Source organism: Ursus americanus, chromosome 21 (genome assembly GCF_024610735.1).
Source record: "Ursus americanus isolate L20-20 chromosome 21, mUrsAme1.1.p, whole genome shotgun sequence".
NCBI classification, from domain to species: domain Eukaryota; kingdom Metazoa; phylum Chordata; class Mammalia; order Carnivora; family Ursidae; genus Ursus; species Ursus americanus.
In genome coordinates, this window is record NC_142147.1 from 30,574,978 (window position 1) to 30,589,332 (window position 14,355).

Here is a 14,355-nt window from a genome sequence, read left to right on the forward strand (position 1 = left end):
TCCCGGATTAAAGCACTTATCGGGCATTAAAGCTCATTGTTTGTTGCAAGTCTGTTCCCCAGACATCCTTTGCCCCTGAAGGCTGATTGGTGTTTTCTTATCTCTGTACCACCCTGGCTGGCCATGAGGTGCTGCTCAAATAAAGTTTCCAGGTGGGTGGACTGCAGATAAGGGGTCCCCTGGCACCTGGGATGTGTTCTTCGACGGAACTGCACCAGGGAAGTGTGAGTTTTGCAGACTGGCCTGGACCTTGTCACAGCTTTGCTTCTCCTTAACACACTTGCCAGAATTATGTCACTGCCAACAAATCTGTGTGCAAAAACTACAGAGACAAGTCATTTCCCCTAAAAGACATTGCCGGTTAACCTTGAAGCCTGTGTTGTTCTGCAGGTGCAGAGATATACACACACCCATACATATATAATCCTATTATGATACATTTCACCTTGTGATGTTCCCTGTGCCGTGGCTTCCAGCCTTATAAAAGCTATAAAAACTGAGTATTTTTATAGCAGTATTTCTGATCTTGAGAAAAGATGCTGTGTGTGTAACCTTGGTACATAGCAAAGCCTCTTGGGACACTGCATTATACATTAAAGCAACCCAAACCCCTGCCACACTCTGACTTTCTGACTTGGGGAGTGTGTGAATTTTTCTAGGTTTAAAGCATCTTTTTCTGCTCCTTGGGCCCAGACTTTTGGAAGAGCCCTCTGATCACCTCTGGTCTTGCCCCACTTTCAATCCATTCCCATCCTGTTTCCACGGAGATTTTCTGGGAACCCCTGACCTGTTATTCCTCTCCCTTCGGGAGGAAGTTCAACTTCCATTTTGCTTTCGCTTCCAAAGCCTTTTTATCTCTTCCCAGAGCTCTGCTTTGCAAAACATCCTTCTTGTTCCAGCTGTGCCATACTGCCTCCCCCTCTGAACAAGATCCTTCACCCAAGCTTGGCTGCTGCTGTTCCCTCTGCCCAGAAAGTCGACTTCCCACCTTGGCCTCTTGAAATCCCACCTATCTCTTGAATCTCAATGGACTGCCAGCAGCAGCTCAGTGGGTGGGATCAAAACCTGGCTCTACCATTTACCTTCTGTATGACTGTGAACAAGGCACTCAACCATTCTGAGCCTCAGCTCGCTCACCTTCAAAATGAAGATTCAATCAAAGGATGTCTAAAAGAAGAACAAATAAAAGCCTCAGACAATGATTTTCAGTCCTCAACTTAATCCTCTGAACCCCTCTCCCATCCCTTCTCATCCAGAGCTGAGAATGCACTATGAATTACAAGAGCTGTGGGTCATGTTTATTATCACCCCCAATATCAGGAGGCCTTAGAGATCAAGGGGCCCCATCTTAGACAGGGCTAGCACTCAGCTGCTACAGAGTGGATACTGGACAAGAGGTTGAGTTTATCTCCTCATTCACAGTCAGATCTGCATAGTTCATAGGTCAGTTGCCTCTGAGAAGTGGTGTCAAAATAAATGAACACAGAGGTCAGAACCAGCTCATCTTGAACCTCAGCCATGTGATATCATACAAGACATGTTTCTATTTCCTAATCTGGAGAGTGGGGATGGTAATAGCTTTATGGAAATAACTCTACAGCACGCAGTTTCTCAGATTAAGTTCGCTAATGTGGGTGAAGTGCCATTAACAGTATTATTTGGATGTCATCAAGCTTTTAGTATGGGTTCTCCCAGCCTTGGCCAGGACTGGCCAGGTGAACATCTGAGCTGAGTAGTTTTAAAGGTCTTAGGACCTGTGGCTCAATTGTCCCATGACCGATGGCCACCCAGTGACTTTCAGGGGCTGTAGGCAATTTTGTGTTTGTGGACCCCTTCCTCCATAAAATGATAATTATATTTTATGACTGCACTGGTATAAGGAAGGATATAACCCAGGCTGCATTCATTATTTCATGTTGTTTATCATTATATTAATTTTCTTCTTCTGATTTTAAAGATTATTTATTTGAGTGAGAGAGGGAGAGCACGAGTGGAGAGTGGGGCAGAGACAGAGGGAGAGGGAGAAGCAGACTCCCTGCTGAGCAGGGAGCCCAATGCGGGCCTCAATCCCAGGACTCCAAGATCACCACCTGAGCTGAAGGCAGACACTTAGGAGTCACGCAGGCACCCCTCTTCTTCTGATTTTAAAGGAATATAAATTGAAATATTTTTGTGAGCCCCCAAAATTCTTGTGGGCCCCAGGCATTGTACGCCCTGTGCCTCTGCCTGATGGAGAAGTAAGCCTGGCTTTAAGTCTTTGAAGTCTGGTGTCTTACAAGTGTCAGCTCAAACCAGGCTTCCTCCCACTCACTCTTTTTCAGTCATTTCTGGGGTCTTTGCACAAACTTATTCTTCTTCCTGGAACCCTCTCCCCTGCCTCTTTCCCTGATTTACTTTCCACACATACCTTAGAGGAGCTCTCCGATTATCACACTCCCCTTACAGCAGAGATGGCTGGGGCTTACCCCCAGTTTCTCATCCAGCAGCTCCGGGGTGGCCCAAGAATGTACATTTTTAACAGCACCCAGGTGATGCTCATGCATTGGTCCGAGGACCACGCCTGGAGCACAGCTGCTTTCGAGGTCCGCTCCATTTCCATCGTTTCTGGTAAGCCTTCTCTGATCTGGTTTACCCACGTTTCTCCCTCATACACTCTTCAAGAATTAAAGGCCTCTGGGGCGCCTGGGTAGCGCAGTCGTTAAGCGTCTGCCTTTGGCTCAGTGCGTGATCCCGGTGTTCCGGAATCGAGTCCCACATCGGGCTCCTCTGCTGGGAGCCTGCTTCTTCCTCTCCCACTCCCCTGCTGTGTTCCCTCTCTCGCTGGCTGTCTCTCTGTCACATAAATAAATAAAATCTTAACAAAAAAAAAAAAAAAGAATTAAAGGCCTCTGCTTTATCTATGCAATTGTTTGATCCATGTCTCTCTCTCTCTCCCACTTGTCTGTAGGGTCCACGGGTCTTTTTGCTCGCTGTGGGATCTGCATCCTGCTGGCACATAGCAGGTGCTCAGTAAGCATGCAAGCATGCGTAGACAGCTGCTCAGAAAAGTTGAACCAACTTAACCTCCTGGCAACAGTGAATACGGGTGTCAGAATCCTCTCAAATCACCAGCACTGCATTTGTATGTTTTTTCCCCTTCCCTTTTTTACAACCATCAACCTCAGAATTCCTCATTTGCTTCTCCGGAGGAACATTAAGGAGCTGAGCAGAAACCGCGTGGGGCCACCCAGAACACCCTGGCCCTAAGTCCCGCCCTCCATACTACCCCCACGTCTCGCCCCGCCCCACCCCGCCCCGCCCCGATCCTCCCTTAAGGCCCTAGGCCCCGCCTCATCCCCACCTCCTAGGCCCCGCCTCCCCCCCCCCGCCCGGTCCCACGTCGCGGCTGCTCTGCGCATGCCCACCCAGTTGAGCGCTTGCGAGGCGTCTCCGTCCGGAAACAAACTTTCCCCTGGAAGATGTCGCGACCCTGTGCGTCCCCGGAGCGGGGCAGGTAAAGCCTCCCCCGCCCTTGGCACTCCGAGCAGGGCCTGACCCGGCCTTGAGCACGGTACCGGGACCTTTCGGCCGGGACTGTTCTTGCCAAGCCCACCTTCCTACTCGCAGACCCTGCGCTCGTGCGCTAGCCTACTTCGCCACTCGCCGGGCCCCGGGACCTTTGCACCCACTCCGGCCGAGCTTTGGTCCCGTGGGCTCACACCCGGCCTCATAGGTTCGCGCCCCTTACCTACGGGCAGAGCATTTCCCCCTGGCCGGCTGCCTTCCCTCTTCAGCTCAGGGCTTCTCAAGAGTTTGACCCCCAGAAAGTGACCCTGGTTTCTCAGTTACCTAGCCTGCCTGAGCCTGGACGGGATCAAGTCTTCACCTCGCTGGACTGTTAATGAGGATAAAAAGAGAAAAGTGTGGAAAGTGCGTAGGATGAGCGCAGGCTTAGAACAGGGTGGCTGCTACCGTGGTGTTTTCATGGTGGTTGTTCCAAGGACCAGCCCCAAATGTGGACAGACACGTATTTGCAGACTTCTGCTTCTGCTGGTCCCTCTGGTCAGTTCTGGGGGTCTCTTAAAAGCCTCACTCGGTGGCGCCAGTTTTCTGGACGGGGGCCTGTGGTGCAGGATGCACTCCGGAATCCCTCCAGTGCCAGCATGCTGTGGTTCTTTTCAGATGTTGGGTCGTTTTTGAAATCCACTGCTGTCACCCAGTCACTTTTAGTGAGGAACCTGCGACGTAGAAAGAGGCACAAAGTAGCAAACACCTCCCACAAACCACTGCCCGTCTAATGCTGGGGACGTTTATGATGGGAGTTACCATTCACTGGGCACTGGCGAAGTGCTAGTCACAGTAGGTGAACGTGTCATTACATGCTCACAAGTATCTTCAAGTATGTCGCAGATGAGGAAAGCAAGGCTTGAAGGGGTCATTCCCCGACACTTTAAAACAGTTCTGCCTGACTTAAATACCTGATTTTGCCCACGATGCAAAACCGCCTTTCCCAGAGAAAAATTAAAACCAGACTGTTAGTTTGTAGGGCTGCCATAACGAAGTACCACACACGTGATGGCTTAAAACCACAGAAATTTCTTCCATAGTTCTGAAGGCGGGGTGTCTGAAACTTCCTGCCCGTTGCAGCTTCTGATGGATGTTGATATTCCTGAGATTGTGGCAGCATCACTCCAATTTCTGCCTGTGTCTTCACAGTGCCTTTGTCGCTGTGTGTGTGTGTGTGTTTGTGTGTCTGTGTCCTCTCCTTTGACAACGACGCCAGTCATTGGATTTATAGCCCAGGATGATTTCATCTCAAGATCCATAACTACATCTACAAAGATACCATTTCCAAATAAAGTCACATTCTGAGCCTTCTGGGTGACATGAATTTTGGGGGACACTATTTAAACTACTACACACACCAGCAACAAAATACGCCAGTCAAAAGGACCAAAACATTCACAGTCATGAAATCAGGGCACCTAATTTGCTTATTATAAATCCAAATACTAGCATATTATCAATAATGATCCCTAAAGTGGGTTCCCCTGGTCCACAGCATCAGCATACCATTGCTTGGGAGTTTGATGCTAACTTTTAGGCCCTACCCCAAACTTACTGAGTCACGGTTTTGGGGTGGCCCAGCCCTCTGGATGAATCTGTTGCCACTAAAGTTTGGGAACCACTGTTACAAGGCAACCGAAGACATAAGGGTTTGAAACATAAGCGGCAGGTTAAGAAAAAGTCCTTAACCTGACAGTTGTCTAACTTACAATGACTTGTTTACCAAACCTGTCTTATTTGAATATAATTTAGAATTTAGCATTTAACTATTGCATTGTTGAAAGAATATTTTACAATAATTTCTGTTTAAGTTTCAAAGTGAACTTGTGTGCTAAACTATATTCTTAATAGTTTTTTCCTCATTTTAGCTTGCCAACAGTCATGTGATTTGGGTGTTATTGTTTCTGCTATGCTATTGAAAAATACAATGAGAGTCAGAAATGGTGAGCCCCAAGGTACACAATGAAACAGAAACATAGGAGGACTAGGAGCTTTTTATCATAACTCTGGTTACTAAAATGTTTGGTTTGTTTCCATTTTAGAAACAGTTTGATAGATGATGCTAAGACCTGCTTAAAAAAGTATGATGTTGGGACCAAATATTCTCACTTATCGTCTAACAAATATTCTGTCCTTTTACCATTGTTGGGAAAAGAAGGAAAACTCCACCTGTTGTTTACCCTCCGGTCAGAGAAGGTAAGTGACAAAAAGGCTCCCGCCATTCAAGTTCCAGGACATTTGAAAACCCCACAAAAATTTCTCACTTGCACACATTTTGAGGCCATGGATTCTCAAATGGACTTTCAAGATTGTGATGTTCAGGTGTCCAAGAAGCCACAGGATAACAAGGCATTTTTTTGGAGAAGTTTTAGAAAAGTAAGTAACTTAATTAGCAAGTAATTTGAAATCCATTGAGACCAGGGTTTCTTAACCTTAGTGCTGCTGGCATTTGGGCTGGATAATTCTTTGCTGTGGGAGCTATTCTGTGCATTGTGAGATGTTTAGCATCACCTCTGGGCTTTATGCACTAGGTGCCAGTGATAAAGATATGCACACCCCTTTGTGACAACCACAGACGTCCCCAGGCATCCCTGTCCTGGCAGGGATGAAGGGCACAATGCCGCTGCCAGCAACCACTGTTGAAGCCTCCCACCCTGGGTATAATGTGGAAATTCTAGAGCACAGAAATGAATAGTATGGGCTCTGAAGCTGGCTGCCCATGTTTGAATACAGGCTATCTCCTTGCCAGCTCTGTGACTTTGTCCTAGTTACTTACCCTCTCTGTGCTACAGTCTCTTTTCTTGCAAAATGAGCACAGAATACTAGTGCTTGCTTCATAGGGCTACTGTGAGGATTTCCCAGGAAACAAATGCAAAGCCCCTAAACCGGCCCCAGCACTTGGCAGAGATCCTGGTTAGTTTCAGCTGCCATCACTATTGCTGTTAGCAGACATGGCCTGAGGTTTTCAGAGAAACCATTCTACTTTAAAGAAATGTTGGGCTGGGAATGGAGTTCCCCTGGGTACACCCGTGGATACCGTCATTCTCCTTTGCTGTTAGGGTGCTTCTGAGGAAAAGCTGGGGAGGCAGCAACTTCAAAGTTATCCAAGTACAGAAATGAAAAGGGGCCATAATAGCATGGCTTTCAAAGCAGAACATCAATGAACAGTATCGCTTGAGGGGGGAAAAGAAAGTCAAGGAATCAGCAGAAGTTTTGTGGGTTTGGGATTAGATTCATGTGGATTCTTCTGGATCTGGGTCAGGCAACAATCACATAAACATAGGAGGTAAGAAAATCCAGGTTCCGACAGGAGATATCCAACTGGAAACCAGGGGACCTGAGTCTGTTCTCAGCTCTGCCAAAGAGCAGAGGAGAAGCACTTCAATATTATTTTTCAAACTATCAGACAAACAATAATGTAGACAATTGAGGCAAGATCAAAATGGATCTCTGGTTACTATTTCACCCAGATAGCTTTGCCTGTTGATTATTATGTAAGAATCATCCTAGACCATAAACTCTGATGTGCAAAGATCACATTAAAAACAAACAAAAAGTATTTAAATCTAATTAGATCTTATTCTGCACCTGTCTAAAGAAATTCCTTCCCAGGCATTACTGGAGCTGCACCCCTCCCTGGAGTCACACAAGTAGGGTTCATGGGTTTCCTCCCAGTAAATGGGGAAGGGGCACCTGTCCTCAATCCCTTCTGCTTCATCGTGGGCTCCCCTACCAGCTCTGGAACCTAGGGGAAAGTTAGCCCAGGTTGTGATCTCATGGTCCTAAGATCGAGCCCCACGTCAGGCTCCACACTCAGCACGGAATCTGCTTCATAGTTTCTCCTCCTTCTGCTCCTCCCCCCCATTCACATCCTCTCTCCCTCTCTAAAAAATAAAAAATAAATTAAATGGTTCATTTTGTTATGTAAATTTCACCTCAATAAAAAAAAAAATGCTTTTTAAAAATAACAGCATGTGGACCTGTTCTGAGGGCTCAGTGGAAAATCTTCTTGTGAAGCAGCATGCCCACAGGAGGGTAAGCACTCAGTCAAGGCTGTCTGTTGATAACATCGCCCTTTCTATTCTATTTCCTTTTGGCTTTTCTCCCCTGTCAGCATGGATCTATTTGCGTGTGTATGGTATCTTTTAGGGATAAGCAGAGAAAAATTACAGGTGAAGGAAGTTCTCAAAGGTCATTTTTTAAAAGGATTCAAGTAGAAACTTTTTTTGCAGGGGGGTTTTACTCCCCCCTTCTTACCACCAGGGTGGGGGTGGTCTCTGATGCAAACTCAAAGTTCAGTAACTACCTGTTGAATGAGTGCATAGTGCCAGGGCTGGAATCCCGCATTGCGGCTCTGTTCTTTCAATGCCCAGCTAAGAAGGTCCCCTGGAGAAGTTTGCTTCCCTGGAGGCAAGTCTGAACCGGCAGATGTGGATGAAGTGGCCACGGCTCTCCGGGAAGCCCAGGAAGAAGTAGGGCTGCATCCCCATCAAGTGGAGGTTGTCTGCTGCCTGGTGCCATGTCTGCTTGACGTAAGTGTTGGAAGGGGGACTGCCTTGCTAACACTCTCATGGGCACGCAGTGGACCCATGATCGTCAGCATTCCACGTGTGGCCAAGCATGACCCTTGACAGTGCTGTCTGTAGATAGAGTCAAGAGACTGTACCTTATGTGGGCTTTGCCCCTTGTGAGTTAAGTGGCTTTGGTCAAGTCCCCTTGCCCATCTGGGCCCCTCTTTGCCCATCTAGAAGTGAAAGGGTCGAACTCCATCAGTGGTTTTCAAACTGGATTCTGTAGAACCCTGTAGATGCTTCAGAATTCAGTTTACATTTATTTTTTCGCCAGTATACATTTCTTTTGAGAATTCAGTTGAAAAAATATCACACTCTTGAGCATTCTGTGTTCCAAATTTTAGCCTCTTGGAGGTCACCAGTACATTGCCTTTGTCCTAAATACACTCATTTTTATACATACCTTGGAATCAGGCTTCTCCACATCACATTAATTGAGCAGTACCCTGAGATCACTAGGCAAGTTGTTTAAGAACTATTACTATTTGTAACTACATTTCTGTATGAATCAGGATTTCCTTGATTGTGTACATGAAAAAATAAATAAATAAAAGCAACAAAGTGAATTTTGGGGCTGATACAAGAGCCAGATCTTACTTACTTCACATGAACTTACGACTGTTGTATTAATGACTTTAGAAGGAGTAAGTGTTGTAAATTTGTGCTCAGATAACAGCATTATTTTATTGGTTTAAAATTTTTAATATAAACTTGCAATGTTAGAATAGGTACAGATTTACAGAAAAGTTGCAAAGATACTACGGAGAGTTCTCATATACCCACACCCAGTTCCTCCCATTGTTAACATCTTACACGACTGGTGTCTACTTGTCACCACTAAGAAGCCAATGTTGTACACTGCTATTACCTAAACTCCACACTTTATTTGCCTTTAACTAATTTTTCTACTAAAGTCCCCCTTTCTGTCCTGGGTCTCATCCAGGATACCATATTGTATTTGGTTGTCATGTCTCCTTAGTCTCTGGTCTGTGACAATTTCTGAGACTTTCCTTATTCTCGTGACCTTGACACTTCTGAGGTGCACTGGTCAGATATCTTGTAGACTGCCTCTCCATTTGGACCTTTCTGGTATTTTCCTCATGGTTAAGCGAGGGTTATGGATTTGGGGGAAGAATACCACAGAGGGAAGTGCTCTAATCACATATTGGAAATAGGGATAAGCTATGTTTTATACATTGGACTTTCAGGTACGTTTTTATTTCAAGAGGAGAGTCCCACTGATGCTTAACAATTAGAGGGCCAGACCATCCTTAATGTTCCATTTGCCTTACAGTCTTGGTGGTACAGTGTTGTGATGATCAGTGATGCTGAGACATCTATCTTAATCAGGTCCATTTTCAAAACAGAAAGGTCACTGCTCAAGGGAGATTTAGTTCGGAAGAAGCTAATGGCCTCTCAAATAAATGCTTCCTAAATGAGGGGGGAAAACGTGGGATTAGGACAAGAAATGTATCAATTACTTCCTAGGCAACTACATTTTCTAACGGGAACCCCTTCCGCTCGGCATCTGCAAATCGCCCAGCCTATTTGGGGCATTTATTTTAAAACTCTACTGAAAAATTGAACCCTAATGGTAAAAAGTTCCCAAAGTGAGAGTAACTCCACTTCCAAGGCACCCGGGAGCTACTGAGTTCTGCCTGTGAGGGGTAGAATACAGCAGTCTCCACAGGAGAACGTCTGGTCTTCAGGACATTTCGGTGGGCCAGACGCTCCTAAAGCCGGAGATTTCTAAAATGACCCCCTCTTGATATAATAATGCCAGTTACATTATCAAGACGTTAGAATGACCAAAGGCTTTCAAGAATGGTGTCCTGTGTTTGGAAGCGCTAGCGAAGGTGGTTTTGTTTTTCGGAACTTGCAGATCTTTTAAATGTAGTGCAACACTACCACTGATGAAACACTTAAAGCAGAACCTAATTCGGTGGTTTTTAACTAGAGCTGATTTTGTCCCCCAGGGAACATGGCCATGTCTGGAGATGTTTTTGGGTGTCAGAGCTAGAGAAGGGGCTATTGGCTGTTTCCCACCTCCTGTGCTAACCCCCTAAGGCAGGCAGTGGCCCTCAAAGCCCACCCCAGGTGTCCCTTTGTCATACATGGATGTACTGCTCTTTGCAACAGCCTCAGGAGACGTTTTTCCTTCTTCTGTGTACGTGGCCCATACATTTCCATTCATTCTCCTTCACTTTGCCCCCTCTGAAGCTTTGACTCCTATAAACATGTTGGTGCCTTTCAGTGGCGTGTCCTTCCCTGGGAATGTTTCTAAGAGCATGTGGCCTCTTCCAGGGGCTCTGAAGCATGCCTCGTCCCCGTGGCCACAGCAGAAGCCAGTCTCCACGAGTTTCCAGCTCAGCAAGTGGCCGGAATGCAGTCTTTCCTTGGTCCTGCAATGTCTGCCATGAACCCACCATCCTTTTTTCCTTCCGAGACAGACACCTGTGTTTTGGGAACTGTGTGTCGAGAGATGCTTTTCATCCACACGTTTCCAAAGTCTTCGTGGCTTCTCTAAGCTTGAACCATGTTGAACGTGCCTGACTTGCCATCTGAAACATTCAGTCTGAAACCATTACCTCCCTTTGTGGCTTTGATTTTTTCCCCCCACCAATTATTTTCTCAGACTCTGACATGCAAGAGTCCAAGGGCCAGCACTGGCCATACGAAGTTGCTCGTCCACACCCGTGCCTAGCAGTTTGGCCCCTAGCGTGAAGATGAGTTTGTGCTCCTAGCTCAGCCCTCAGAAGAGCTTGAATCCCAGCTGCAGCTGAGAACTGTCCACATGAAAGCCATGCACAAGGCTGGCGTGTCTTCTCTTTGAGATATGGCGACAGTTGTGTCTTCACAGCCCTTAAGCGCTGTGCTCTGGAGTGTGAGCAGCAGGCCGGTGAATCCTGGTTTCTGCCAAGTATTAGCTGGCCATGACCTTGAGCAGGTTGTCTCAGGTCTCTGATTTCCACTGTTAAGGCTTCTTCAGGGTCAGGCTGTTGTGAAGAAGTAGGGAGAGGGTGCTGGGTACTAGACCAGGGCCCCAGAGGCTGTGGTCACTTCATGGTGACAGCAACCACAAAACACACGCTGAACGAACACTGCGGATTCTGTTCAGACCCTTTCATATTCCTCTTAATTGTGTTTCTGAAAGCTCACACTTGCAGCTTTCCACCCTTCCCTGCCCACAGGGAGCCTAGAGGGCCTGAGAATGTACTTGGCCGGCCAGTCCTTCACCAGTGACTGTGCTGAGGGGCATGACAGCCCAGCTCTGCCGTGTACTTTACCTCCAGATGCCCTGCAGGGCTCTCGCCTGCATTCCTCCCTGCCTCATGCTTTGTCCTGAGAGCACTTCCTTAAGAAATCACTTGCATCTGAGTGTTCCCCATCTCCCAGACACCCCTCCTGGGGAACCGTGGCCAAAGAGGCTGAGCATTCACCCAGGGCCAGGTGGTGATTGCTGCTAGTGGAACGATGCTTCTGCCTGGGGGCCACTTAGGACCCCAGATTTCCCACTGGAAGGACAGCTAAAATCTACGCTCCCGTCTTTCACTCCTGGTCCAGATATTGACTTTCACCATTAATTCAGTTAATGGTCTGAGTCATTGTTCTTAAACATGCTTCAGCTGTCACTCCTCTGAGAATTTTCCATAGACTTGTTTATCCTGCTCTCGTGTCCCAGCCTCAAGGTATATCCTTGGCTTTTCCCAGCCACCTTCTCTGGGAATGCCCCCCAAGAACCCCAAATTCTTCTCACTTTCCGCTTGAAGCTTATGCAGCTCTTGTCTTATTATTATGCATCTCCTACACTAAACCCCAGGTCTCACCCTGGAGATTCCCAGCAGGTCTTTCATGTAATAATACCCTGCATTCATTTGCAAGCAGTCGCAGTTATAAATAGAAATCCCCCCTCCCCACTTATAAACATCTGTTATGTAAAATAGTTTGTATATAATTATAAATGTAATATCCCATAATTGGGTATATGCCACAGTTAATATGCCACTTTTCTACTGATAGGCTGGTACATCCTTGTCTGTACTGACAGGGAAGGGTGTCTATCGCATTCATTTTGAGGGCTGCAGAGTGTCCCCTTGTACAGATAGACTCATAATTGATCTACCCTGAATGTCCATCAGGGGAAGAGTGATAACTTAAGAGTTTGGGATTATTGCAAATAATGCTTCAGTCCAGGGACGCCTGGGTGGCTCAGTCGGTTAAGTGTCTGCCTTTCAGCTCAGGTCATGATCCCAGGGTTCTGGGATCAAGCCCCACATTGGGCTCTCTGCTTAGAGGAGAGCCTGCGTCTCCCTCTCCCTCTGCTGCTCCCCCTGCTTGTGCTCTCTCTCTCTCTGTTAGATAAATAAATAAAATCTTTAAAAAAAAAGCTTCAGTCTTATATCTTTTCTTGCTGGTAGGAATTTATCATACAGATATATTTATACAAATGCAATTGCTAGGTCAAAAGGACCACATTTTTATAACATTGCCAGATTGCCCTTCCAAAAGAGTATACCAGTCTGTTCACCAAAGATACATTTTCAGAGTCCTCTCACAGATACTGCCTCAGGTAAGGGTGAGACTACCCCCATTTCACAGGGGACTATGACATTCATGTCTGGAGCAAATTCTTCCTCCTTCCCTACCCACCCTGTATAATTGACTGCTTTTGACTGTTTTCTTAATTTGTGTATTTTGTTTTCTGCTTTTAGAGAGATACATTGATAAGCCCAGTTGTCGGATTTATAGACCACACCTTCCAGGCCCAGCCTAATCCCGATGAAGTGAAGAGTGTGTTCCTGGTGCCTCTGGAGTATTTCCTGCAGCCACGTGTCTACCACCAGAATTACGTGACACGTTACGGTCATCATGTTATTATTCACTGCTTTGAGTACACAAACCCTGAAGATGGTGTCACTTACCAAATCAAGGGAATAACTGCAAAATTTGCCCTGTTCCTTGCCTTAATTATTTTGGGGAAAAAACCCATCTTTGAAATGGAGTTTAATCTCAGTGATCTAATTTCATCCTCTGAAGAGACCTTCCTGAAACTAAATAAGCATGCTACAAGCAAGTTATGATTTATGAGACGACCGTCCAAACAACTCAGAGGATTTTGTGCGTGCTTATGAAGAAGAGCAACAGTACTGCGAGCTGTTGGAAACTGACAGGTGTGACTTTCTCCTGCAACATGAAGGTAAAAAACCTTGCCTTTTTCCCACTTGCCCTGTATTACCTGAGAGAGCAGAAGTCTTTCAAAAGTGGAAAATGTATTCATAGTGTTGCGTAATTTCACCTACAGCATGTTAATGTTTTTTTCTACACATGTATCGGGCACATAGTCGGCACTTAATAAATATCTGTTGAATATATGACCGTGTGGCATTTATTTTATTCATGAGAGGTAATGTCTCTTTCTGTCTGTTGTTACACGTGACTAGAAACTTCTGTCCAGCCATCAGAATCTATCCACCTTTTCCTCCCTGGCAGCAGAGTCGAAGCCAAGCTCCCAGTTCCCCAGCAAGAAATGGCATTACCCAGGATTCCTTGCCGTTAAATGTGGCTCTGGAACTTAATTTGGGCCCATGGGATGTGAGTGAAAGTTGATCTTGCAGGTCATCTCCAATTGAAGAGCTAAGCCAGCTTCCTTGGACTCTGTTTCCCCTTTCCAGGAGCTGCAACATGGATTTACCTGCAACCCAGGCTTGACTGTACAAATGAGGACCATTCCTGGGGGGATGGCAGAACCCAAAGGGGGTAGCAGTTTGGGTCTCAAAATGCCTCTCTGGAGTAAAGCAACCTGCTACCCTGCGCTGTTCACTTGGGCCTGTTACATGAAAGAAGAATAAAATTTTGTCATTTTTCTGCCACTGTTATTTGGGTTCATTTTGTTAGAGCAGAGCTATTACCCTAAGTAATATACCATAACACTTGAAAATGGCTAGATGGATATTCACCCAAACTTGAAGTGTTGCCAGCAGTTAGAATTTGGGATGATCTGACCTTGAACACATGGGTTCTGTGACGTGCAAGACTCCCATGGGCATTGGTGGGTTTAGCCGTCATCATCCAGAGCAACTGAAATGAATTTAAGAAGCCCATATGCCGACCAATGGGAAGAGATAATATTCTCTGTCTTAAGATGATGAAAGCAGAAAAACACTGGTTTTGAGCACAAGCCCCAAATCAAAAGGCAGAAAGACAAACATTCTGAATTGCATCCCTTGAGATCTACCAC

General features: G+C 46.1%; 1 protein-coding gene across 2 annotated transcripts; it reads left to right on the plus strand.

Annotated features, from left to right (window-relative positions):
- Positions 1-3,381: 3,381 nt before the first annotated feature.
- On the plus strand, positions 3,382-13,489 carry NUDT7 (nudix hydrolase 7). 2 transcript variants are annotated; one of them, XM_045796050.2, is made up of 4 exons: positions 3,382-3,493; positions 5,589-5,742; positions 7,920-8,078; positions 12,830-13,489. In XM_045796050.2, the coding sequence occupies exons 1-4, from the start codon at positions 3,459-3,461 to the stop codon at positions 13,196-13,198; spliced, it is 717 nt and encodes a 238-aa protein (XP_045652006.2). In that variant the 5' UTR covers positions 3,382-3,458; the 3' UTR covers positions 13,199-13,489. The 2 variants fall into 2 exon arrangements, with proteins under 2 accessions (XP_045652006.2, XP_045652007.2); XM_045796051.2 differs by having other exon boundaries at positions 5,702-5,742.
- The last annotated feature ends 866 nt before the right edge of the window (positions 13,490-14,355 follow it).